The sequence below is a fragment of the Tachysurus fulvidraco genome, chromosome 13, assembly GCF_022655615.1.
Source record: "Tachysurus fulvidraco isolate hzauxx_2018 chromosome 13, HZAU_PFXX_2.0, whole genome shotgun sequence".
In the NCBI taxonomy this organism is placed as follows: domain Eukaryota; kingdom Metazoa; phylum Chordata; class Actinopteri; order Siluriformes; family Bagridae; genus Tachysurus; species Tachysurus fulvidraco.
This window is the reverse complement of record NC_062530.1, coordinates 18,438,159-18,465,928: the sequence shown is the minus strand read 5'-3', so window position 1 is coordinate 18,465,928 and position 27,770 is coordinate 18,438,159. Positions and strand designations below refer to the sequence as shown.

General features: G+C 37.7%; 1 protein-coding gene across 3 annotated transcripts in view; it reads right to left on the bottom strand.

Annotated features, from left to right (window-relative positions):
- The window catches only part of srgap1a (SLIT-ROBO Rho GTPase activating protein 1a), a 77,849-nt gene that overhangs the window by 8,260 nt on the left and 41,819 nt on the right, over nucleotides 1–27,770 (bottom strand). For 2 of the 3 annotated variants that reach the window (XM_027161608.2, XM_027161607.2), the window contains exons 7-18: nucleotides 26,135–26,356; nucleotides 25,050–25,151; nucleotides 20,359–20,556; nucleotides 20,121–20,205; nucleotides 18,979–19,006; nucleotides 15,682–15,715; nucleotides 14,341–14,401; nucleotides 12,987–13,064; nucleotides 12,528–12,662; nucleotides 6,887–6,992; nucleotides 6,411–6,635; nucleotides 4,886–4,965 (exon numbers count right to left, since the gene is read on the bottom strand). In XM_027161608.2, coding sequence (XP_027017409.1) covers nucleotides 4,886–4,965; nucleotides 6,411–6,635; nucleotides 6,887–6,992; nucleotides 12,528–12,662; nucleotides 12,987–13,064; nucleotides 14,341–14,401; nucleotides 15,682–15,715; nucleotides 18,979–19,006; nucleotides 20,121–20,205; nucleotides 20,359–20,556; nucleotides 25,050–25,151; nucleotides 26,135–26,356 — 1,354 coding nt within the window. Of the gene's footprint in view, nucleotides 1–20; nucleotides 4,740–4,885; nucleotides 4,966–6,410; nucleotides 6,636–6,886; nucleotides 6,993–12,527; nucleotides 12,663–12,986; nucleotides 13,065–14,340; nucleotides 14,402–15,681; nucleotides 15,716–18,978; nucleotides 19,007–20,120; nucleotides 20,206–20,358; nucleotides 20,557–25,049; nucleotides 25,152–26,134; nucleotides 26,357–27,770 lie in introns of those variants that run through there. The other variant, XM_027161611.2, reaches the window with a different exon arrangement.

Here is a 27,770-nt window from a genome sequence, read left to right as displayed (position 1 = left end):
TGATAGAGCACATTTATAAACCATTAATACATAAGAATCATTTATGCATGAGAGAGAACATAGACCTTAAAGCATATGTCTAAAAAGTTGATATCACTCAACATAGGCTCTGCATTCGCAAAACTTGAATAAAATAGCTTGAATGTAGTGAGATTAAAGTTCCTGCTCTGAACCTTTATGTAAAGACTCAAAGGAGCGTGAAGGGCTTCGATGCATGTAAAGTAGCAGCAGTCCTGGCAGCACTGCCTGTTCCCATCCTAAGCTGTTGCTTTAGCAACATGTCCAGGCTGGGATCAGGGCCCGTTTTAGGCTGTGCTCAAACCTAATACATCACATTTTCAGAAGAACATCTAGTACGTGAGTGGAATATGATTATTATTGTTGTTGATGTATAATTATTAAATATAATATTCAGTGAAAATGCTGAGTGTGACCACACGATACACAGAAATACTTCAGTGACTAAAAACCTAAAAAATCCCAAACATGAAATATTAAAAATCAGTAGCAACCATGAAACATTAAAACCGAGCAGTCTTACATAGGTGCACGTCAGTGAAGCAGCTCAGCCAGCAAGTGAAATGCAGAGCTAAAAATAGCCTCTGCTCCTTTATCTCCCAGACCCCATTAAGTCAGACAGGGGGTCCCTGAGCGCAGGCACTACTGCTGCTACCTACTTGCAGCACACCTTCACAATGAGATGTGTTTTTAACCAACCACAAAGGCTTTTTTTCCACAGCACATCCAAAAACAAAGCTGTCCCAATCAGCAACCAATAAAACATGACCATCAGAACAGTTCTCACAGCAAAAAAAAAAAAGCAGCTCAAAGAATGTTTACATTTTCACCAGCAATAAGATGACAGGATAAAAAAAAAGTAATTGCCCTGTTGCTGAATTCTTAACTCTGATTGGTCAGATGTTGATTTGACAGTAGTGATGCCTACAAATCATTTGGCTATGTTAACATTGCTTTTAATATTGCTAATATTGATTCAATTTCTCTAGTAACGATGTACTGTATGGCAGATGTGAAATGTGTAACTGCTGATACTGTGAACTTTAGGAGATATTGTTTCATTTTTGGAAGAAGTCTCCAGTGTCACTGCTTTGTAACAGGCAGAGGTTAAACTGTAAATATTCTCATATGGAGGTCTTCAAGGTCTAGCGCTTTGCAGTTTCTTTGTGACAAGCAGAATTGTTTTTGCTTAAATTTCTAAAACAACATTTGAACAACAAGAAATGTAACAAGAAATGGATAAAAATGTGTAAAATTGTAATCATTGGCAAATAGCTGTGGTGTATGTGGAACTACACTGGGACTTGCTCTTATTATCACCACACCACTCTTCTGACTTTGTGTTTTAATCCTTACTTTATGTGTTGTTAAAAAATGTGACTTAACAGTCATACGTAAAAATACAATAATACAAAAACTAAAGTATTTCTTTTACTTGTAGTGTATTTATAACAAAAAAAAACAAATTTAAATGTTTATGCTGGTTAATAAAAAAAAAAGTTTAATTTTTTTTGGTGAAAAATGTTTAACAGCAGTAGAGTCTTGAAATGTAAAGCCATCTCACACAGACTGAGTAAAAAATCTCTCTCATCTCATTCTCAGTGACTGGCAATGTACACAGTCAATGGGACGTGACAGGTGGGAATTTGCTCGATCTGAATTAATAGGCCATGTCTGAGACTGACAATCAGTTAATAAAAGTGACGGCAAGGAGATCAATATGTTCATGTGTTGTGCATATGTCCTTTTCTCTGTTATTTCTCTCGGTATCTTTCTCACATGCTCTTTTTGTGCTGGATGGAGCTGTGTATATTGTGCAAAAATCAGCTGTGCAGGTAGAAGCTAACCTTCAGTACCAGCGAGGACACAAAACAAAGATGTACCACTAAAAACTCCATCTTTCACATTTACTACTGTGACACAAACATTTAAACTGCAAGAAAGGGCTCATTTTAAACAACTGCAAGTCTTAGGTTACATTTGACATTATTTTAACCTACCGAATTATCCAGATAAGGTTTAACAATCTGATTCATGAAGAAAATTGACTAAACCGGTTCAAGCAGGGCTAAAAATCCACGACTCAGCAGTTTCTGCCAAGCAAATAGAACATGGTCCACTGCGCTCACCACAGCCTCCAGTCTCCAGATGGACCAGCGGGTGACCGAGGGGGAACTAATGACCCGTGCAGAGTAGTCCAAATAAGACACACAGCTCTAACTGTGACTCCAAACAGCACTCGCATTGTGTCCACTTACTGTAAATCAACACCAAGAACTATTGACCTCTCACCCAGAGACATATTATTACCAGATGGAACATCGATATATTGACATTAATGGAAAAAAGGAGTTAAGCTGTGACTATAATGACTGCTGTATTGCATCCATTTTAAAATTGCAGAAAGTTTTAGCACTGTATCATAAAAAAAACAACTTTTAAATAAAAATACATTTTCTCTGGACTGATCTACATCAGCTGCACCAGCACTATTTTGCATGGTCTTATTTTACCCGTTCTAGGTTGCGCACATTTGTTTCTTTGGGGATATGATGTTCTATTAAATTCATTTAAAGAAGTGTGGTGTAGGTTATAAAGGTGTAGAAGTATTATAAAATATTATTTGGACATTCCGAAGATGGAATGGAAAAAGATTGATATTTTATTATTGTTATTATCAATACCAACATACTAATGTAATAATATGTTTACATAAAAAGTGTAAAATAAGTGTCCTCTCGCTCAGACGCTGATACATATTCTGCATTCTAATAGCAATGTTTTTTCGTTTCATGTAGCCTATAAAAACAAACAGCACTGGTTACAACATTATGCTCAGGGTCTCACTGCCCACATAACAGCCCCATGAGGAAGGACTCCAGAATGGATGGGCAGAAACTAATAGCAGTATCCAGTAATCAAACACAAGTTAATTTCTATAAAAGACTACAAATAACAATGATAGCAGTTTATACATAATTGGGGTGAGCCTAAGGGAGTTCTATCAAGGCAAAGCTCACAATGGGGTTTAACATGCTATGAGTATGCCTTTGACTGTGAGTTCTGGAACGCAGCCCCTCCACAGCCCTCAGAGCAAAAACATTTGGGGCAGAAAACCATGGCAGCTCACAGTAATGAACTGGGACCTATAAGTGTAAGCCTACATCTGTGGGAGCTGACGGAAAACTCAGCTGATGACACACAATCAGGAGTCTATGTGGGCCCTGGTGGATGAAAGAATTAATGCATATGACTCATGTAGTCTGAATAGATGAGAACAGGCCAAAATAATTCTCATCGTGCTGAAATGCTGTTTAAAGACTTGATGAGGACTGATGTTTGGAACTGAAAAGCTTGTATGAACAAGACTAATAAGGTTTTGGGTGCTGTTACAGTTGCCATGGAAATGAGATCCGTCTTTCTGGCAGTGTTTGTAAAAACCCAGATAGGAGGCATGACAAACGCTGCGTTTTCGGAATGTGCACAGGCGCCTGATGTGGGTGACGTTTAACAGAATGAGTACGGACTTCCTGTAATTCCTCATTAATAGGTCTACAAGTCTACATGTTTTGCTATAAAACCTGACTGTTGAGAGAACCAGAATCTTCCATTTAAAGCATAAGTGAAACAAACCTTAATTATAGAGAATTGACCGTACAAGAATTCACTCAAGATCTGCCAGGAAAAAATACAGCATTAACATCAAACTCACTTCAAACGATGCTTGACAAATCGGCATGGAAACAACTCAACAATCATACTTAATTGTTGAGTGCCCTAATAGAAAATCAGTGCAATAGATGAGGCTGTTTTTGCTTCCTCAGATGAGGCGCAGATAAAAAAAATTCAGTACTATATTGAAAGACAGGAAATATGTCTGCTTTCATAGGAATTGTTTTCATTTTTGTCGCTGTGACAGCTGTTTCCTCTAAGTTTCCCTGAAAAGCTACTGAGATGAGCAGAATAAAGGATTAAAAAGTATTTTAACATTGCCACCTATATGTCATGTCATCGGAGAGGAAGAGAGAAAGAGAGAGGGAGAGGGGAAGTGAAAGCACTGGCACTTATTTAAAACCTTAGGATGAACATCATAGAACTGATAAAGGTTCTGTTCTTGTTGTTGAGACCCACATTTGCCAAGATTATAATATAAAAGGATGACTAAAAGCTGTGCTCTACTTGCATTACCAAGCAATTTTTATTAAGAAAGGCAGGATTAGTTATTATTACTCCATTTAACATTCGCACACACTTTCAGGAGAATCCTAACTTTACTAAGACATACTGTACACACAATGACTAGCACCAAAAATAGTGTTAGCCATAATACTTCCTTGGGAATAAAAATAGATGTAGGCAGGATGTAGACAGGCTTAACAGCGAAGTTGGTCACACTGAAGGACCAACCAGTATTGGTCACACTGGTTACTTTACTTTACACAGTTCAAGAAGCACAGCACTAGAAATGTCAAGTAGTGTAAAGAGTACAGGATACTGATGCCTATAGACTCATGTTGACCTGTCATTGATTCAGTGCAGCATAAATAGGAAAATATGGAACATAAGAACACAGAGAAGAAGGCAGGAATACACCGATGGACATAAACATTTCCACACTAATTCACACCAAGGGGCAAAGTCACCAGTCCACCTACTGGAAAGGTTTTGGAATTTGGGAAGAAAGCAGAGAACCCTGTAGAAACCGTATCAAACTGGGATCCCTGGAGGAAAAAAAAACACTTATCCACTGCATGAGCAAAATTCAGATCTATTATTAATTTAGATTACAAAATTAAATCATAAATTATCTGGTTTACAAATTATTTCACTGTTTATGTAAACTATATGAGCACTAAAACACATTTACCATCTTCACTGGTGTGCGTCTCTGCGCCTCCGTCTTGGTCCACTTCCTCCAGGACTCCATGCTCACTATAAGGACTTTCACTGCAGAGGAAACAGCAGCAGGGAGATAAAGATCATGGCATTGAATGTATATTACACACATGACAAAATGGCTAAAAAAGATGTCGCTGAAACAATTTAACCAAAAGCTTTTAAACTTAACAGGTTCCTATGTCAAGCAGACACCAGGGGGCGCTGCAGCAAACAGCCTGGCTTTCCGAAACAAGGAGATAAACTGACACAAATATCCTAAAAAAACCAACCATCAAATAAATTTGTGTGAACATTTTAAATATTTTGTGTTTTGGTTTTTGATAGTTTTTTAAACTGCATTGCAAATATTTTTTTATATTGTCTTTCTCTGGCATAATGATAATGATGGTCCATTAAGTATGTAAGTTTTTGCAATAAACACCAGTGTGTCAGAAACCATTCCAAACAAAATCAGAGATTTCTGATTACATTCATTCAGTAATCTAGCTAATCTAATTTTAGCCTTATTTACCTAAGACCTCTGCTAGTCTGCTTTGTGTATTATCTTCTGCTCTAAACAGTTCAGTTCCCACAGGGCCACATACAGAACACTGTACAGTGGAGAACGTTTTCCCACAGAAGTCACTTAAGCTTCTCAGAGCATGTGTGTGGCTTTGAAGGAAGCCATTAATATTCTGGGGATTGCTGTCAGGGTGATCGGGATGCTCTCGGAGGTGAAGTGCGCGTTTAAAAGTGGAACTTACAGCCATAATATCTGAAACACAACACTCACTTAACATTGCCACCTATATGCCATGTCATCAGAGAGGAAGAGAGAAAGAGAGGGGGAGAGGGGAGGTGTTTTGTCCATCTGTGTGTGTGTTTGCGTTTATGTGTGTGTGTGTCCTAAACTGCTCAAGGACAGATGTAAAGAGATCTGTTTGAACCACTTCAGCCATTCTCCAGAGAGGTTTTATTTTAAAGATGACAGAAAGGTATGTGTTCCCACTCCCACCCCACACCAACACACACACACACCTGAGACATCTCATAATGGACATTAAGCCTTTCCTGTACTCCTCCTTAAAGCATGGAGGAATTACTATCTTTTTGTTTTCAAGTAATTCTTAGCATAATGACTATAATTTTCTGAAAGTCTATTGTCTGTCTCCCCTAGCTGAAGCAGTCATGTGAACTGCTCACAACAAAAGCGTCCTATCCCGTCAGAAGCTGTGTAGAAGCTAGTAGACACCTCTTCATTTCATCTAATTACACAGACTCCAGAGCACACAGTTTGCTGAGCTTTCCTATTCTCTCTCTCTTTCTCTCTCTCTCTCATTTAAACATCTGTTGAATGTATTAAAGCTGAACTCAGCACTCCGATTTGTACCGCATACACAACACACAAATCAAAATCTAATCTAAACCTCCAAGCCATGTTGCTCTCCATCAGTAGCACTGGTCCAATCATTACTGTGCAAACCAAACAGATGTTTTTATCCCCCGTCTCTCACCAGTAGTCTCCTCCAGCCATGCATTTCTCGTATACAGGACCGTCTAGCTCCTTGGCATCAGGAAAGATGGTCTCGTGGTGGATGATGATGGTCTTAACGACCTCATTGACATGAGCTTGGCAAGACACCTGGTCCTGGGTGTCAGGGGTGGGCATGAGCGTGGGGCCGAAACAAATGGCCAGGTTGTAGGGGTCCATCATATTCTCATCACTGTATTGGGACAGACTGCAAACACACAGTGGGAAACAATGAGGAACACATGAAGCAGTGCTGGAGAGTGTGACATGAGTCAGATGTAGACAGAGTGTGAGTACTATGATAGGCATTAACTCACATTACAATCTCAACCACACAATGGTATTTCTAAAAGATGTGGGCTCATAACCATGTTTTATGTTATACACCTATCCTATGTGTGTGTGTTACATGAGCAGGGTCCTGAGTTCAATGACATGAGTGTGTGTATTCAGACTTACTGGTTGAGGAAAGCAAACAGGTAGCGCATGACTATGAGGACAGATCTGGGTAAAGTGAGGAGGATTTTACGAATGTATAGGGCTCTCTCATACAGGTTTTCTATTCCTGAGAACGGGAGAGAGAGAGAGAGAGAGAGAGAGAGAGAGAGAGAGAGAGAGAGAGAGAGAGAGAGAGAGAGAGAGAGAGAGGGAGAAAGAGCAAGATGGAGAGATAGAGAGGGAGAGATAGAGAGAGAGACAGAAAGAGAGAGAGAAAGAGATTAAAATTATATTAGTCAAAGCAAAACAATTGTTGAGAAACTGTGAAAGATTAAGCACAAATTCTCAATTGAGAAGACAAGTGTCTAGTTTTAGAGACATTTGAATGTGGAAAAAAAAAAATCCTGACTCACAAGAGCCGGCTTTGGTTACATTTTAGTCACTGTGATGCTTAAATGTTAGGCTTATGGCATCTCATTTTTATATTCCAAATCTGGAAGGCCTTGTGTGTAGAAATATGACCTAAATCATCAACCGTGACAAGTCTAATCTTTAATAAAATGTTCAGTTAAAAGGAAAAAAGCACACTTCAGCACATTAACTGTCTGTTATTTTCAGATGTTGGGAAGGAATTGTCTTTATTACATACCACATACCCTTAGCAATTTTAAAACTTGTTTTAGAGATAATAGAATTAAAGAACAGCTTAAACTCACTGTTATTACTTAGAGCACACTTCCTAGTCCCCCACAGCTATAGTGCCTTTTACCCAATAAATTGCAGACAATGTTAAAATCCATCACAAGATGCATAAAAAAAGCATAAATATAGATTTTTACCTGGAGCTGTTAGCCAATCAAAAGTGGTATCAATTATAATTCTACGACAGCATTGCTGCGTTCTCAAATATGATTGGTCGTATAATTGGAGGTGTTAAAAAGTTTCCCTAATAGCAGTTCTGACAGGTTTCTATGTGTTTGTTCTAGTATGATTTACTATACTATACTAACAACTCATGCACAGGTACACGGTGTATTTTTTAACAAGGAAAAATGTATTTTTGTTGATATGCTGAAGCTTTGTGTTACATTTGTTTATCATATGTACAGAAAGAGTCGCTCCATTGTCAGAGCAGTAAGTTTTACACCACTGAAAAGTCTTCAGGAGGAATTTGGAGGTGGTCTGAGGTAAGATGTGGTATTTTTTTGTCTTCTATGGAAAAAAATAGAGAGCACGATGGAGGAAAGACAAACAGGAACTAATCTGTCTCATGGACATTTCTTTACATGTAACTAGAAAAAGTTGGCAAACTACTGTGGAGAAAAAAAACAAACCAATGTACAACATCCTGTTATGGGAAAATAATGCGCTTCAGTGTGTTGACATACAGTATGGTATCAATAAAATACCTTATATTTTAAATTATAATACTCAACTTATGAGTATGAAACAAACAATTCTACTATAATATAGCCTAATAAAAGTTATAAAAACGTAACATATAAGAAGAGTTGTAAATAGTTCACTATGATACACATCTACTCTGCTTGCTGCATATGAAGCAGGATACAGCTGGTATTCTTTTATTCTTACATCTGGGATACTTTTGTAGGTTTCAGGTTATGAAAAAGTAAAAAAAAAAATGAAGATTCTCAGTAGTGTTCTGTCACAGTGAAATTCACAGTGATTCACACTGAAACGCATCATGAATCCTGATCTCATTACAGAAGATATCCAGCCATTAAAATATTACACATTTAACAGAACAAATAATATCTGAGAATAAGTAAATGAAGGAGACAGAGCCATGCTCGATCACACTCTCTGTCCGTTCTGTCGTGGTGAATGGCACGACATTCACAAATAATTATTCAGTCCTGTATTTGCGCTAAAATGTGTCAGCCATGGCACATCAGCAGCTCTGCATATCTAACGCCACCTCTCTATCTGAACATTCCCACTCACACCTGTTATAAATAAAGTGGGATCTGATTTATAATCGAGATATGTTATGCTTCAACCATAAGAGTGTGGACGTATATAATGTCCTCATAACTCATACTGCCTTTGGTATAAAATACTTCTTCAAATGGCCATCATTCTTATTTTTGTCTGGCAAAAAAAGGGTGAACGTGCTGCAGACTCACTGTGGGATCGGGTGCAGTGGAGTCCGACTGGTTTTAATTAGCACACATGCGGAACGCTGTTCAAATGCACTTGGATGACAGTAACTAAATCCTACGTCCAGGTCAGCATGGCTGAATTTTCGCTCTGTCACACTCTTTCCCGAACAAGCATATGCAAAGCTTGCTACTTTTGTGATAAAAAAGAGTGCTGGAGAAGATCTGCCACTTTAGAGAGTCATGCACATCATTTGCTTTTAAACAGACACACAAGCTGAGCTGTACTGAAACAGAAACCTTCAACTTACTGGTGTTACATATCAGTTTAATACCGAAAAAATTCTTCTCCTGGGAGAATAATAAACAACAGCAAACTGATTTTATGATCAGGTTGTGGGATTTTTTCCCCTTGTCTTTGAGATTGATGACCCTTTTTTTTATATACAACAATCAGTTTCTTTACTGCTGAAGTTGCAAATAAAGATGCTAGTCAAACATGCTCAGTAATGTGAGAAGACTACAGCACATAGACATAAGGTTTACTAAAGAGCACAAATATGATGTTACATCAATAGCGTTATAAAGAGAATATAGAAACTAAAGCCCTAATCTGTCTGCATTAGCTTTTCTTTTACCTAGCAAAACAAAACCTGTAATATGAAGAATCTATGAAGCTTGCTAAGGATTGGATTATGTCCCCTTTTTTGGCCTTCTTCGTAAGTTTAGAAAATAAGAGTAAAGAGGGAATGTCTAGAGACATTAAATTTACAACCTTCGAATATTCAAAACAGAATATCCATTTATTTATTTATGAATAAAACAAAAGGGCTTCTGAATTTTCTCAAGAAAACTGACAATTGGGAAACTGCTGTGATATATAAGGTATTTTTAAAACATGGCAAACCACCATGTTGGTGAGCATTTTTCTTTACCATCACATAACCATAACGCATTGAAACTAGTTTTGATTTTTTTTAAAAAACTGGTCGTCAACATAGGATACTCATCTAGAACAAGCACACTAGTCCCAGTCCAATGTCCCTGAGTAACACACCCATACATCGACATATGCTTCACATATCCATCATTTAGAGGTGGTGCAGATAAAGACCTACATCAAGCACTCAATAATCTGAAAACAAACCTCAGAGACCTGACATCCAACATAAGACAAATGCTCCATTAAGGAAGGTGATAAATAAATAAATCAATTTACAGGTATTGTATTAATAATGCAGTCTTAATAGACCTTAATAAACCTTAATAGAGCCAATTATTAAAGCAGTGTCTGTAAACTAGAAAGAAGGTCTGAACAGCTGGACAGATTTGAGTTTATCTGGTTACATTAATGTCTATAAAATGATGTCAGACAGGATGCTTCACTGTTTACAACTCTGAGCTAAATAATACAGTTTCTCTCTTTACATTTGCTGACTTACTGAGCACTTCACTATGGTGCTAGGATGGCAGATTACAAGGCACAAGATGTGCCATACTTCTGTTCCTGCACACACAAGCACACACATTCATGCACGCACACACAAGGGATCTGTGCTCATCCATATCTGCCACTGCAGATCCTTTCATCCGCTCACAGCAGCTTAAAATAGCCTTGTCACGTTAGAAAAAAGCTGCCTGCTGTGCCGTGTGAGAGATGAGCTTTTGGGAGTTTGCCATGCCACATTACTTTGTCTTACACGTGCCTGCGTGTCTGACTTGCATATTTCTGAATGAGAGACACACCAGCTGGAAGCCTGAAGCAACAAAAACAGACTCTAAATTCTGCCACAGTCATTGCAACAACTCAGACTGGATTCTATTTAGAGTGGAAAGAGCAAGGAATTTAAATTAGCTAAGAGAGCTAAGCTGTGTGTGATTGTACGTGAGCTATGGGAGAGAGAGCGAGAGAGAGAGAGAGAGAGAGAGAGAGAGAGAGAGAGAGAGAGAGAGAGAGAAAAGCAGAAACAAGCTCAAACTTAAACAGCAGTTCAGAGAACTTCTCTGTCTGTGATGTGAAATGACTCATATAAACATGCTAATAATAATAATAATAATAATAATAATAATAATAATAATATACTGTATTATAAAGCAAGGGACAAGCAGTGAGGGAGGAAACGAGTAAATGATATGTGAGAGAGGAGTGTGGCATGCAGCTGCTTGAGTTTCAGGCCAGCGCTCTGACAGCAAAGAAAAGAGATGTGGTTTGTGTGTAAACAGCAGGGAATCCCTATCAGTCATGCTGACTGACTGACCAGCCTACACAGAGACTTCTACCTTACTGCAAGCATCCTGTCACATATCCATATACATGTTCTAACAAACAAACCCTGTCTCTCATGCACACCCACACATCAGCATCTGTTTTGTCCATTAAACCCTTCATACCCCACCATAGTTTCCCTTACACTAAATAATTCTGAACTCAATAAAGATAAAAAAAATAAAACAGCTATCTGATCACGCAAAACCTCCTAAACCAGCGGTGTGACAATGTGCCATTCACTCCAGCACAAAGCTGGGCTGATGCATTTATGTGTCATGCCGCGGATGGACACAGTGCTGCACAGTGAAGCTGTCAGTCTTAGCCTGAGGCTACAGATGTGTATTAAATACAGCCACTGTTACAGCTTTACTGCGGCTTTATGTACAGAGAGCTTTCACTGTGAGAAAACAAGACTGATGGCACTCTGATATGATGAGAAATATGCCACACACGGTACCGACTGCCTGAACACAACTAAGCCTAACTTCATCACATATAAAAAGAACTAAAAAGAACTCTCTGTATCTCTCTGGTTTGATTCATTCATTCATTCATCATCAGTATCTGCTTTATCTTGTAAAGAGTCAAAGACTGTGTCTGTGAAAGATGCCAGTGCACCCCCCCACACACACACATACAATACACACAGCCAATACTTATATCCATCCAATATTTCTTCTTATTAACTATAATAAACTATCAATATAAGAAAAAATTAAATGAATGAATAAAGAAATTCATAAATGAAATTAAATAAATAAAAATGTACAAGAAAATGTTCTAGAAAAATGTTTCCATAAATTTTCCAATTTTTTTTGTCTGTTAAAGAACAGGCTCACATTCAGTCGTTCTTTTTTCTCTGATATCCGATTGAACACTTTTTTGCTTAATCTTAATATTTGAATGTCAAGAAATTTTTTACCAATAAAATTTACATCAGTTTAACGGCTTGATATTTTTAAATTCTAGATTAAATTAATTATATACAAAATCTTGTTGGCCAAACTTGCTGGGTTTGTGTCTCTGTAAACTTTTTGTAATGTACTGAGAGGAAAATAAATCAGCCTGCCGTGTGTGTGTGTGTGTGTGTGTGTGTGTGTGTGTGTGTGTGTGTGTGTGTGTGTGTGTGTGGCTATACTGGCTCTTAGTTAATTACCATTGGCCTTTATTTTATAATGTCTAGCAAAACTTCATGTAATGTCTAATGTTCGGAGATATTTTTCATGATTCAGACCATGATTCTTCTGAATTATGTGCGCATGTGTGCACTTACTGATGCAGGAGATAAGGTCATTAAACCTCTCCTTTGGAAAGAGAGGGTTCTCCAGTCCTCGGAAGTAGAGTTTGAGAACTCCTGCCACTGAGTTCATATCATGGTTATCCTCGTCATCAGTGAGAGGATCGTTGCCTGGGAGACACAGCAACTTTCAGTAAATTAAGCTTATATTCTGAGATAAACAGAAATGCCACATTACAGGAATTTTACACTGCCATGGCTTGACGCAATTTCATATTTATGTATATCTCAAAGAAAACACACGACAATGTGCAAAAAACAAACAAGCACAAACTTTCCCAAACAAATAGAAATACTAGGGACTTTACTGTAATCCTCATGCACCACATAAACTCAGCATGGGTCATAGCAGATAAGAGTTTCTACGCTTACATAACAGTCACTGCTCATTAATATATTAGAAGCCCGACACTGTGACAACAATTCAAAACCCACCTCTCTCGAATGAATTCTTAATATCATTGACTTCAACTTGAGAGCCAGATACACGGAATATGCCTTGATGCTGAAGACCTGTGGTGTAAGAGAGAGAGAGAGAGAGAGAGAGAGAGAGAGAGAGAGAGAGAGAGAGAGAGAGAGAGAGAGAGAGAGAGAGTAGAATAAATGAAAATAAGTGAAAATAATCTTATAATATTACATGCAGTTTCGTCCAGATATTCTATCAGACTGGCTGAAAAGATGAGCTTTGGCTCATAAACAGAGGCATGAAATGGCAAAATGGCAAACTGCAAAGGTCATCCATTTACATACAAAAATGCTCACTTTCTTTAGTCAAATTTAATTAATGAAGGTCAGAGAGGCTGAAGTCATGCATTCATTTATCTTTAGTCACTATATTATCATGGTCATGTTTGCAGTAGATCCAGAGTTGAACTGTGTCCATGTTTTTGGAATCTATTTTGATCCCTAATTCAATCTTGACAATTCCTACTAACTCTCCTCTATCCTGGGTGATGAAGGTTAGCACTTGCTGTCACGAAAACATGTGAAGCCAGCCACAGCTTCTTTTTAAACCTTGGCATCACAGCGTAATATAATGCTTGGGGGGAAAGTGCTATTCCTTTTACCCAGAGAGCACAGTCAATTTCCTTGGCTCCCAGCCATGGAGTTATGGCTATGGCATCATTTGTCCTTGAGATAAATGAATAATATAGTAAATGCACTACCGTTGTGCCACTCAGGAAAAAAAATGGGTAGAAACCAGAGAACACCAAGGAAATCAAAAATAGTGAATATAAACAATATATCAATATAATAAACAATATATACAAAATATCAAAAACGGTGAATATAAACACTATTGAGACAGAAACCTGAACCCAGAATCAAACTGTGGACTCTGGAGGTGTGAGAAGACAAATGTTGCCTCTTACTGGACTGTGCTGCTTGAAGTGAAAGTCACCTTTAGCAAAATTGTCCAAATTAGCATTTAATAAAAGAAGTAGTCAAGAATAAATACAGAAATAATTTCTGTAATTATTCCTGCACTAGTCTGATGTAAGTGCCAAACTTTTTCAAAGACATATGGGCTTTTTTTTTGCACTGACTCTGCTGGGGGTTTGGAACATATTCAATCAAGACACACAGAGACACACCCAAACTGCAGTCTCTGCGCCTTCGCTGGAGCCAGTCTGTGGAGAGAAGCCAATAAAGAAAAGAGATGCCGGAACACAAGCGCTATAGTAAATTTCCCCTTTAGAGCTATTCCCATGGTGCAGTAACAATAATCACTCGTTTGCAGCATGTAATTGGACGGAAGTAGAGAGGATATAACTAGAATACAGCTTACCATAAAGATTGATGAATCGAATGCAGCTCTCTACCACTCGTGGAATAACTTGTCCAGAGTCCTTTTAAAAGAAAGGTAACAATGATGAAATACTGATGATACACTGCTGCAAAGTAATTTTTCATATCAACCAAGCAAAACTTTGCATTTCCTTTAAACCATAAGGCATGCTGTTTGGTTTAAGTGTTAGTGTGCGAGAGAAGTAATCACAGACCCAGCGGGGATCATTTTATTTTGTTTAAAATTTTCACCTCTCGTAATGAATATATGTAATGAACAGAATCTAATTCTACACCCCATTGTGCACGGTAATAGCCTGAGCTAAACAACACAATAGGACAACACGAACACTAACAAGTCTTAGAAACTATCTAGGAGTTTTCACTGCGAAGACTGTCTCTGCTTGTTGCAGGCTAAACCTCTGTTACAGTATCTCTCTCTTGGCAGAAGTTAGCCACTGTTAGCTCTGATCTTGGCTCGATACTTAGTTATATGCTTTTAATAAATAGATAAATGTGAACAGACCGGCAGACCGGCTAGAGATCAAGCTATTCAGCTTGGTTCAGAAAATATTTCAACTTGGATATAAACTATCAAACTTATCAAGTAGATCATTTAAGACTGATTTATACAAATCTACAACCAAATCTCCTGACCTGAGACTCATACTGGAATATTTTGTGTGGCAGAAAACATTTATTCATAGTTATTTTAATGTGATTACTCAAAAATACAAATTAGATTGTTTCATTATCTACAGTTGAGTGCAGTTTCAGAATTATGCTCATCACTGTAATTGGTAATAGCATCCTTGTGCACATTGTTATTTTCCTATAAAACGGTGCTAAAAATGTTTTTCTTATCCCTAGGATTCTTAACTTGACAGCTGACAGTAAACTGCTTGAACCTGTTTAATCTTCGAAAGCTTTAAATATGACATAATCCTGAGAGTTTGTAGCTATGTCACATTATTAAAACAGTCAAAGAAATAAGATAAGGCATTTCAAATTTCAAGTGGAAAAAAACATGGGAGTTTGCTGATATCTATAATATTCAGAGCAAGATATAACTTGGTTTTTTTTAGATATAACTTGTTTTTAAATATAAATAAACTGTGGGATTTCAGCGATACAGAAGAGATTCTACAATATGTTTTCTACAATAAACTCACAGAATTTGTATTCTATAGACTGAATACATTTTCCTTTATTCATACAGTGGGTCTGCTTTTCTCACTCGTAGCCAAATTCACAATAATACACACTGTAAACTAAACATTTTCAGGTTGTGAGAAGAAGCAAGAGATGGCATAAGCCAGTTGTGGCATGACAAAAGCTCTACCTGATGCCGGGTGTGAGAGTTCCGCCGTCCACGGCTATGAGCAAAGAACAGATTAAGAACATAGAAGAGAGGGAAACAAACAAAGAAAACCAGTTATTCAGTCCCAGCACTACAATCCAACAATAACAGCCCACATTTTATTATCAGTCTGCCAAAGGTACTGTAGAGTCAGTCTTACAGATAGAGAACACTGGGGGTGCTCACACACACACACAGACACACACACACACACACACACACACAGACACACACACACAACCCACACACACACACAACCCACACACACACGCACACGCACACGCAACCTTCTCCATCACCAAAGTGTCAGTGCTGAAACCTATAAGATAGTTTCTTGGCTGTTCAGTCATTTCATTTCCATCTAACCCATTTTACTTTGTTACTAGTTATCATATTCCTGGCTCTTTTAAAGAAATAAAATGTGCATCATGAGCATACTTGTTTATGTGCTTGGTGGTGGTACAGATCTCTGGAGAGTTCTTAATGCCAGATATAAATTTAATGAAACATTTAGTTATTATTTGTACACTATGAATCATTACACCCCTACAGATGATTAGGTAATAAATCAGCTAGCAAATCTAATCTTAAACGGCTCACTGCTTCCCAGAATCCTCAATTCCATATTAGTACAAAAAATGGGTAACACACACACACAGAAACTCACACATACACACACATGCACACACACACGCACACACAGAAACACACACACACAGAAACACACACACACACTGCCCCATGTTTCTCCTGTGTGTGTAGACTGAGTTCACAGGTTAAACAGACAGAATGTAATAATCTCAGGAAAAGTTGAGGCTGAAGCAGGTTACTGGCTCAGTATCCAGTACCATGTGCATGTACCTTTATAAAGGCCTTCAAATTGCCATTAAAAAGCTTTATGTTAAAAACTGAGTGAGATCTGGGCCTCTATTGTGGTTTAGGAGGAATATTTGGAAGCCTAAGAAATAAAGAAATGTTTATACACACAAACAAAAAAAATCAAGAGAATATTTTCCTTTGTTCATAACATTTAGCACAAACTAAAGACGTTTACTTTTTCCATTGTGCATCTCAGAAAGTGCAGTATGAGGCAGCATGTAATACTTTGTTTGACCTTTTAAAATGCTGATGCTGATTAGAGTCACTGCACAGCTAATATTACATCAAACTCAGTAATCAGCACTGTTAGGCCTGCCAGAGAAAAGCTCTCCAACTGTAGGATGAGTATGGTGTCATGGACAGGACACTGAACATTTGCATTATGGCTGAACTTGTCCTTGAAGTCTGTTCAGGTAGTGTAAGAAGACTCCTATAGGGTTTAAGGGTTTGAGCATGTTCAGGAAACTTGTGAGGAATTTCACAAGTGAGTCTGCTAGTAACATGGGATAGGTCTGATGTGATCAGACTCTTAATCAATACCTTGGGCTTTGCTATCAAACAGTCCTCAGTTGTAATGCATGGCATTCACAATCATGCCAAAAAGCTATGCACATAACAGAATTGGAACAAGAACAGGATAAAACTGACCGTCTGAGCTAAAAAGATTTCGATGATCAGGGTTCAGTCAGAACTGCACACGCACAGATCTAACACTCATACACCTTTTTGTGAGCAGTAAAGAGCATCGTTTTATTGTTAGAGAAGCTGTGTTCCCATGCTGAGGGAACCTAACATCACAGGGAACCTACCATCAGATTTATATCCCCAAAGGTACTGCATACTGTTATTAGTCTATTTATTAGTATGGTTTCATACAAATCCTGAAATAAGATTTCGAAAGACTTCTGTGCTCTGGGTATTTAATCAGGACGAGGTGAAAACCTTGAACACAGCGACAAGGTTTTGCAACCAATGACAAGTTGTCATTGGATTTGGGTAATATTTGAGGATCCTGTTCTGAAATTCCTTATGGTAGCATTTTTCCAATGAACATACAAGGTGTAGCAAGTTTTCTCTTTTTACCAAAGGCGAAAAAATGTGAATATTTGTTGCCACTTTCGATATTAGTAGATAATGTCTCATATTAGGTCTTTAAGAATTTGAAGATTTTTTTGATTAGCCTATATTAGCTTTAAATGTTATCATTTTATTGTTGCTGTTATATGCTGTATTTTATTATGAAAAATGCTTTAGGTGTGTAGTTTGTGTGCTGTTTGTTTTTTCTCTGTACCGGTGTTATCGTGGAGAGGGGTGAACTGTTTGCTCAGCAGGGGGCAATTTCGCATCACTCTGCTTACCAGCAGCTAAACTCAGAGACATGATACTCTACACACAGAAACCCAACAGCATCCTTCCTAACCTTATGACAGAACTGCAGCAAAATAAAAATTTGTTATTAAAAAAAAAATAATAATTTTTTATACTGATTGTCTATTTCCATTCTGCATAAAGGAATTCCAGGGTCCTGTGAGAAAAGGGTAACTGTGATCCTACATAATATCGCTCGTTCCACTACTAAGTAAACCAACAAGTGTTGAATTTGTTTTCTTGACCGGAGAGCAAAGCAAGCACATATGATTGGTAAAATATAAATGCTATGCACTGGGAATATTTTTTTTAACTAGTAAGAAGTCTTGTAGGGCATCGGATGTCTTTTTTTTTATTATTTCATTTTCCTATTGGATTTAAGAGGCTTTTTTTTATTAATCAACTCTAATGCTTTCTTCCATAACGGGTTTAACGTAATATAAGAATCTATAAATGCTTTGAAAAAGCCTTTTATCCCCCTGAGAATGCATACCTCTATTCTGTTTAACTATTCATTTATTTATGAACATAATAGTCATGCCCCATGATCTGCTTGTCACCTTCACTGCGAACAAACAACACTCTAACCCAGTGGGAACGTTTTTATCTGATCACAAAGTGTGCCTTGAAGACTTTCCCTGTTTCTGAGTTAAGAGCTAGGGTGGTGCAGGGTAATAGAGGACAAAAGGATGAAACCCCATGAGGAGCAGAATATTGCCTGTGTCTGTGCTGGATTATAGCTGAATGGAAGTCAGAACATATGCGCTATACACTCACTGAGTTTGTAATGTTTTTTAGAGTACCTAAATGATTTAAATGAGCATTTTGGTCACCCCGTCAATTAAGAAGAGGTTTAGTTATAAGATTATTCAAGCTAATATTGTGTAAAAACAAACAAATCAACAGTACAGTGAATATGCCAATATTTCAAATAATAATTAAAATTTTTGGAAATGTTATTTCCCCAACAACACATGTATTTCAACATGTTCTTAAAAATATTTTCTCATATTCACTAGAGAATGAGTTTACCTTGTGGTCATGTATTCTGCTCGGTGACCTAGACAGAGATGACAGACACAGAAGGACAGAAAAGACATGAGGACATGATCAGATTTGGCTATGGAAGATCCCCTGGAGACTTGTGCACGTGCTCGGTGAAGCATATACGACATACTAACTGGTTCAAAACTGGGTACACACATTCATTCCCGTTTTACTGGGTTACTTACTGTACCAATTCTAAAAATAGAGAAAGAGTGTCGTACCAGAGTAAAACATACTTCTCCTATCTTTCCCCATTCACAGAGCCAACACACACCTCACACCATCACAGGCCTGGATTCCACCTGCAGCTGTGCTTATATTATATTTACTCCAAGGCAGTTAGGTTTGAGACAGTGGGCATCATTATAGTGATTATCATTACTGAACAACAGGCAGTGTTCATGAAGCTTCTGATTAGAGTATTATTGTCGACAGCTTTTATATAAGCCAATACAATAATCACAAAACATCTAATTATATGTATGCCAAGTGTTTAAGTCTTTATGAATGTGAATATCAGAAATCCCTTGTGTCCTCATGCGAATCCTAGCTCACCTAATATCATGAACAACTTCACAACTCTAATTTTATACATTACGATTTGACAGCCTTTGTAGATTATTTTCTGACACCTGAAACTTCCTTCTGCCCAAATGTTTTTGTTATAGAAGATCTTACATGAGAAAGATACTGCTTTGTTTTTAAATGAGCAGTAAAATGAGTTAATAATCCTAATCCTACTATCCCAATTATCATTATTATCCATTTAAAAGCATCTGTTATATTTATAGTGATATAAATACAGCCTTAAAAAAACAAGACAAAAATTTACTGTAAAATGACATCACAGCAGAGATGATATCACTATGTCGCTCTCTTTATATCTACAGTTTATCGTGAGTTGTTTCCCTTGTTGGGTTTAAATTGCTCTGTTTTTGGTATATCCACATCACTGCATGTTTTAAGACTGTAGACGGATAGTTACTCATAGAATCAAGTGAGACTCAGTGAGAGACATTATCCCCTATGCAATTATAGTACATATAGCAATGACACAGCCACATTGCAATGACACAGCCATCTCTAGTGATTAAACATGTGGAAAAGCTTGTATTTGTATGAGCTACCTTCTCCCAGTGCTCTCTTCAGCAGGTCATGCTTGGCCTGGAGTTTGGCGATCAAATTGCTGCCCTCAAGAAACTCACGAAATTTCTGACAAGAGACAGCATGGCATAACATCAGTGCACTTAACAGCTGGAGGGTTTGAGTTAAACTGTATGATTGACAGAGATTCATTTAATGCACACTGGCACTATTCTCTGGAGTCCCCTGAGCATCACATTTTGATTTACAGCTGCAACTAACCATGAAATAGAACTGCTCGGTCTCCTGCTGATTGGCACGTCTCTTGGCGATGCTGGGTTTGCTGAGGTACGTTTCGGACACGGTGGACTTGACCGACTCTGTGGAGCGGCTGTGGTGGAAACACTCAGACACGTCATAATCCTCGATTGTGACCATGTCCTGGATGGTGGTCAGTGTGGCCTCAGAGGTCTTCTTGATCTGCAAGAAATAATAAAATAAAATAAATAAATAAGAAATGAGAGAATGACTCTTGCCTTACTAATGTACTTTAAGTCATTTCAATTGTGCATATTTTTATTATTCTAACGTTTTAAATGCCTGCTTCCCCAACAATCTAATTAAAAAGCAAGTACAGAAAGAGAACTATACAGGAAAACTGCTTTTCTGTCTGCCATGTGCAAATGTATCAGACCTTGAACATGACACCAGACCAAAGCAATCAATCTCGCCTGAAGTCAGAGAACAGGAAGCCTGAGAGGAAAGTGATTCACTCAGGCTTTAGAAATGCATTTATCTACTTCCCCACCAGCCACTCCACATTCCCCAAAAGCTAGAAATGACAATAATGTTTGGAAATGTTTAAATGTTCAGGAAATATTTCATTCCATTTTTTTCCATAAACAGCACTGATTTGAAACATGGATCAGACAGTGACTTGTATTGATACATGTAATAATAAATAATTATAACAGTAATAAAATTGTATAGTGTATAATTTGTGTAAACATATTATTGTTATTCTTATTCTTATTATTGTTATAATAATAAGAATAACAATAATAAAAAATAAAATAATAATAATAATAATAATAATAATAATAATAATAATAATAATAATAATAATAATAATAATAATAATAAAGTCTTTTTAGGAGCATTTCTTTTTCTCTCTCTTTCTTTCTCTCTAAGACTATCAAGCATATTCAGCTTGTATATAATCATTTATACTCCTTGGGGGACTAATAAAACCAGGTATTCAAGCATGTGCCTACAAACCTCTGTGACCATCAGCCTCAGGTTTTTATGGGTAGTAAAATTTCTGGACAGTAGTCCGACAAAAACACAGCAAGACCCACCGACCCACCCACCCCCAATTAACTGTGAGGGTCACATAGTGTTGCACACAATCCCATACAAATTTACTCTAGAAACCAGGATTCCTAACAAGAACATTTTTACTGATTTTCTCCAACAGACTAGAAAGAAATAAAATAAGTAGTTTTACTTGGTTTTCTATGGTTTCCACCCACTCTACTAGCCACATTTTTGCTGGCTATGCTAACTTGTATATCGGTGTAAATATGTGTAAACTGTGCTGGACTGGCAACCTACTGAGGGTGTTTTCCCACCTTAGTGTTCCCTGGATAGGCCTCAGGGTATTCCTTAACCCTGACCTGATTTAAGATTAAGAAATGAGTACATACAATTCTACTCTATTAAATAAAAAGAAAAAACTTTCACCATCAAGATACTGATCAATGGATTGGGTCCATTGGAATTTGGTTTCGCAAGGCATAATTTTTTAAACATAATTTGAAGTAATGAAGAGCATCAGTCTAAGTTGTGGTCTAAGTTTATTCTCAACTGGGGAACCTTTCCAATTTTCCACTTTCCACCACAAGCCAAGAAGAAGTCATGGACTTGTTGACATTTTCCACTTTAAACCACTGTGAGGAGAATACCTGTCCTAAAAATAATTGGATACATAAAAACACTGGAACAAAAACTGTTGTGTCTTTACTACCTGTCTTTGACCCTGATGACTCATTTGGCTTTGTTCTAGTTTCAAAACGCTATAAGCTATTTCACCTGTTTATGACTATTCTGCTTTTCAGCTCTTAGTCTCTGAGTTTTTGTGACAGTTTCTTTTCTGGAAAGCTGCCACACCTGTTTGTTTGAACATGTTTAATGCATGTAAGCAAGGAAATTGTCTTTAAAGTACACATTTTAAAGGACATGCTTTAAAAAGCCAAAACAGAGAGTAAACCTGAGCAGAAAAAGAAATACCTTACCAGCATTACACAGCTGTTTCAAAAAACGAGTTTGGTACAGATTATAAATTACATATTTGATAAATGTCCTGTTTTTTTAAAGAGTCAGAGGAGACTACAGGTTTTGTGTTTATATCTAGACTCAGACGAACAAAAGATCCCATCTTTGAGTTTTGTAGAAATCTTCTACCCATAATATTGTGTTCATATTCAACAGTCTGTACACTGATTGTATTATTCATTTAAATACTAGATACCTTTGCCGATGTCTCTATTTCACCATTTACTTTTTTCATTCATTCAACACATTCATTCAATTTGTGAACTAAAGCCCACAGGAAAAGCAAGTTCTCTAGCACTCTTCTTGTTAGCTCTGGTGTGAATGTACATGGCAGCCTGTTAAACAGCAGACAGCTTGCTGTTATACGAGTTATCAGCAATCCGTGACTTCACACTGCAGTGGGTGCAGAGAGCACAGTTTTCTAGCTCTGATCTGCTGCACTGAAGTTGAACTCAAGCAAAACCAACAGATTCTTTCCACAGAAGCCAGAGAATCAAACGAGTGCAGATTTAGTGCGAAACAATGACAGGATATCTATAGAATAATGATGTCTTACTCGAGTAAGGAATCGAAGAGAAAAGCTAACCTTAACTGCAAAAAACATGTATATATGACACTGAACTGAGATAAAGTTTCCAGTAACAAAAAAGGAGGAAGTTTCTATTTCTCCTTTTTTTCCAGGCATTTCAGGAAATTAACAATAAACAATCAAGAAGGAGCTACAGTATGTGTCTGAACTAAAATAAACTGTTGCATTAGATATCATTTTTAGGATATTTATGAGGGCTTGTGTGAACAAAAGCAGCTTCATAACTGGGAATGAAGATAACAGCTTAATGACAGTTTTATCCTAAATATATAAAAAAAAAATTTAAGATGAACTGAAAACATCAGAATTGCAGTGTATATGATAAGGTGTATTAATTTGATCAATCACTTACACCACAGTGTAACTTACACCACTCAAATCACAAATCCAACAAGTTCCTATAACAGAAGCTTTGCCAGTCACATCAAATTAAATGGTTTCCATTGTTGCACTCATTTTGACAAGTTAGAATTTCTATAGAAAAAAACTCATTCACAGGGATGTCATATGAAAAATGCTTCTTATAATCTAATCTTAATAATAAAAAGATTTAGCAAATGTTGCTAACATTATCAATAACAGATGGAGTCCACTGTTAGTACTTGGGCATGGTTAATAACTTGCCAATCCTGAATACCTCTGTGTAAGTAGTCATACATTTGGTGATAGGTGATACATTTTGTCAGGGTTTCAGCATATGTGTGTGCTGTTCTGCAGCGTGGACATTAGGAAACAGCTGCACCAGAGCTCAGAAGGAAAGTAACAAGGTTGTGGCACAGAGAAAGCCTTGCTCTGCATCCGGGATATACAACATGCTCTTTTCTTGACTTTTTTTTTTTACAGTGTGACATTTCGGTGACCAGTCGACAGGAAATCTCCAATCTCTTCCCACTGAAGATCCGATCCAATTTAGGAGTCCAGGAAATAACCCCAACCTCATGTCATTTAATGACATGTTTCAGCCTTTAGGTACCAAAAACTCAATGGTGTGTCCTATTGACTTTTCCTCCTGGAGAAGTCACAGAACATTTAGGAACTAAGAATCCACTAGCTGGACTCAAATCAAGAGTATGATCAACCTTTATCTGGAAACAAAAAAATCAAGGATGACATAATAATAAATACAAGTTTCCCAAGCTGTTCAATGGAGGAGGTACTGATCTTGTCTCTCCACTAACCAAAGGCTAAATTTTAGCCCCCCTTTCAAAGTCATCTACTACAATTTCAGCAGCCTGCCCACATGGCTTCCTCCACAGAAAAATGTGGAATGAAGATAAAAGAGAGAAGAAAAAGAGAGAAGATAAAGATAAGCAGGTTGATGACTATCTGATGAGCTTCTTCTTTCAACCGTTTCAAAGAATCCAGAAATTTAACAGCCCAAGGATAAGCTTTAGATAAGTGTTTTGTTAAAAAAAAAAAAACTGAGCAGAGTTTTAAAAAAAAATTGTGGAGCAAAATACATTGCCAGGGCATAGAGCTCTAGGGCATAAGACAAATTTACTGCTGTCTCATTCTAATGCATCGATTAGCCATATGGTCAGTATTTGTGGGCTTAGACTCAAGGCCTACAGGCCTACAGACCATCTGATATGTGTTTTAACAAAAGTGATTTGGGAAGTAAATGTGATACTCCAGGAAATGTTTACAAAAGACCTGCTAATCCCAAAAAAAAATACTTTGCAATGCTGCATAGTTGTTTTCTTTGTAAATTGGAAAAAAAAAAAAATAGTACATTCTTGAAATAATTATTTTACCCTTGTGTGAAATGGTCTAAAATAAAAGACTGCTGCATTTCTGAGTGATAAAATCATGCAACATGAATAAATGCTGGCAGGCCGTTGTGTTATGCTTGGTTGAGGTGTTAGTTAAAATAGGCAGTTCTTGGCACCATTTAAAAACTAAATTTACCAGATTCTTCAGTGAAATCTAGAGTTATATACTGTGAGAGCAAGTAGAAAACAATTTAACCAGACTAGTGATTCTAGACAGCGAAATAGCAATGGTATTGTGTTTTACATCATAGCTAATGGAAGAACACAGGCTTGCTAACCTCCTCATTCTCAATCTTCAGTGTAGCAAGGCGTGACTGGAGCTGCTGGAACCTTAGAATCAGCTCAGCCTGGACCGGAGGCTGTGCCGTAATCTGGCACACCTGAAGGAGAGAAAACACTTATTAACACTTAGGAAAGGACCAAATAACCTTCTAACCATTATAACCTTATAAGCCCAATATTTAATCCAATCTGGTTTTACACCAGAACCATGAAGCAACAAGAGGTAAAATAGGCACATCCGTGCAAATTTGGGAGCAAAACTCAATCAAGTGCAATAAACACCTCCAGGGTAAAAACTGTAATGTGATTTGTAATAGACACTCTGTTTAAATGCCTCCCTAACAGCTGAGACATATTAAAACTGGGAAATGAAACCACTATAACCACAGTGAATCCAGCTTCTCATTTGCGTACCATTTCTAATTTGCCCTGAGTCACTAACACAAAACAGATCTAGTAAAGCCCCACAGTAAAGACAACAAATATACAAACATGCAGCCAGATTATTTCCGAGACGCTGTGGTATAATATGTTGTATCATTTGATTTGATTGCAGTGAGCTGTTTTTATATATATATATATATATATATATATATATATATATATATATATATGATACTTGCCAATATTATTCATTCATTCATTTTCTACCGCTTATCCGAACTTCTCGGGTCACGGGGAGCCTGTGACTATCTCAGGCGTCATCGGAGATCGAGGCAGGATACACCCTGGACGGAGTGCCAACCCATCGCAGGGCACACATACACTCTCATTCACTCACACACTACGGACAATTTTCCAGAGATGTCAATCAACCGAACATGCATGTTTTTGGAACGGGGGAGGAAACCGGAGTACCCTGAGGAAACCGACGAGGCACGGGGAGAACATGCAAACTCCACATATACAAGGCGGGGGCTGGAATCGAACCCCCAACCCAGGAGGTATGAGGCGAATGTGCTAACCGCTAATCAATGTTTAATTATTAATCAACAGATTTCCAACAGTTCTTTAATCCAGAGAAAAAAACACCTTAATTTCATATGATGTCCTGGAGTAAGACAGAAAACGTATTTCTAACCTCGTCTCCCATGTGTGGCTGGAACTCAAACTTGACCGGAGGACAGAAAGCGGTTGGATACATCTCCATAAAGCGCTGACGGTCACTGCGGGGGTCCAAACTGTCCACAGCATTCTCGATGATGTCCAGCCCCTCGTGACGAGACGTCTCCAGGTTATACTCAGCCGAGAGGTAGGTGCGCAAAGCCCGGTTTAAGGAGGCGTGATAGCCCAGATCACAGCACTGCTTAACATAAGTACAAAGATAAGGAGAAAGGAGACACGTTTCCTAATCAGTACAAGTTTAAAAACACAACAGCATGTCTGTGTATAAAATGCCCTCATTATCTAATCAATTCATGGACCTTTAACTACTCTGTGGAACTTTGGGAAATCAGATGAATCTGTTTTTTCTTTTCAGGAAAACAGCCAAATGATCAGATTTTTGGCAAAATGTCTGCCAAGATACTCAAGTTATGAAAAGATATTTTTCGATAAATATGGATATGGCTTAATTTCTAACCTTTCTTGGATTTCTGTTTGCAAAGATCACATAATACAGATCACATTTAAAATGTTAGAGCTTTACGTCTGGTAGAAAAGATAGCAATAGATGAACAGATGGATGGATACATAGAATGGATAGATGAATGAACAGAAAGACGGGCAGACTAGACAGACAGTCAGACAGACAGACAGACAGACAGACAGACAGACAGACAGATAGATAGATAGATAGATAGATAGATAGATAGATAGATAGATAGATAGATAGATAGATAGATAGATAGATAGATAGATTATGTTGTAGAAGTAGGTTATGTTCTATGCACTAAGGCGAATATATTGGCACTGCCAGAATAACACATTCATAAAGCATTAGGCATCGGGCACTACAACACACTCTCCTATCAGTCTCTGTAGTCATGAGACTAATCACATATTTGATTTTGTCCAGCCTCAGATGACCTAATCTATAATGTTTTCTGCACTGCACGTGGCGTCCTTATTTGGCCTTCACTGCGGATTGTCCGACAGATCCAGACTGCTGGCAGAACCCAAACTCTTATGACCTTGGAGGCAGATTTCATCTTTGATTTGGAGAAACACACAGAGGACAAGTCACACTGACCTCAAAGTGAGGAAATGAAAACTGAGCAGCAAAATGTAATATGGCGTTTAATATGTGGCGTCGATATGAGTATTATTACAGTATGATAAATTGACTTTTTTAATCCAGACATTTCCTTCAGTCTCTTTGCTTGGTTTAAAGTTGTACCGAGCAAACATATCCTGTACTTATATTTCAGACCATAATAAGCGTATCATTACACAGTACCAATTTTATCTGGAAATTGAGGGCATTTGACATGAAACTTGTCATTACACTGTGACTAAGAATACTGGCTCCCAGTGTGCCTCTGCCTACTCTGTCTACAGACTGTTTAGATGATTACATGTTCAGCTCAAACAGAGGCAGACAAGTGCGGAGGACATGTGGAAACAGCCTGCTGATTTAGCGTAGCAGTACATTGTGACAGAAAGCTTAATGGTGAATTTAATCTACGCTCTACTTGAGCATTTTTCCTCAGACAGCATGTCTCAGAGGCGTCTGAAGTAAACAGCCCGATCAGAGATTGATGCCCACTGCTAAGACG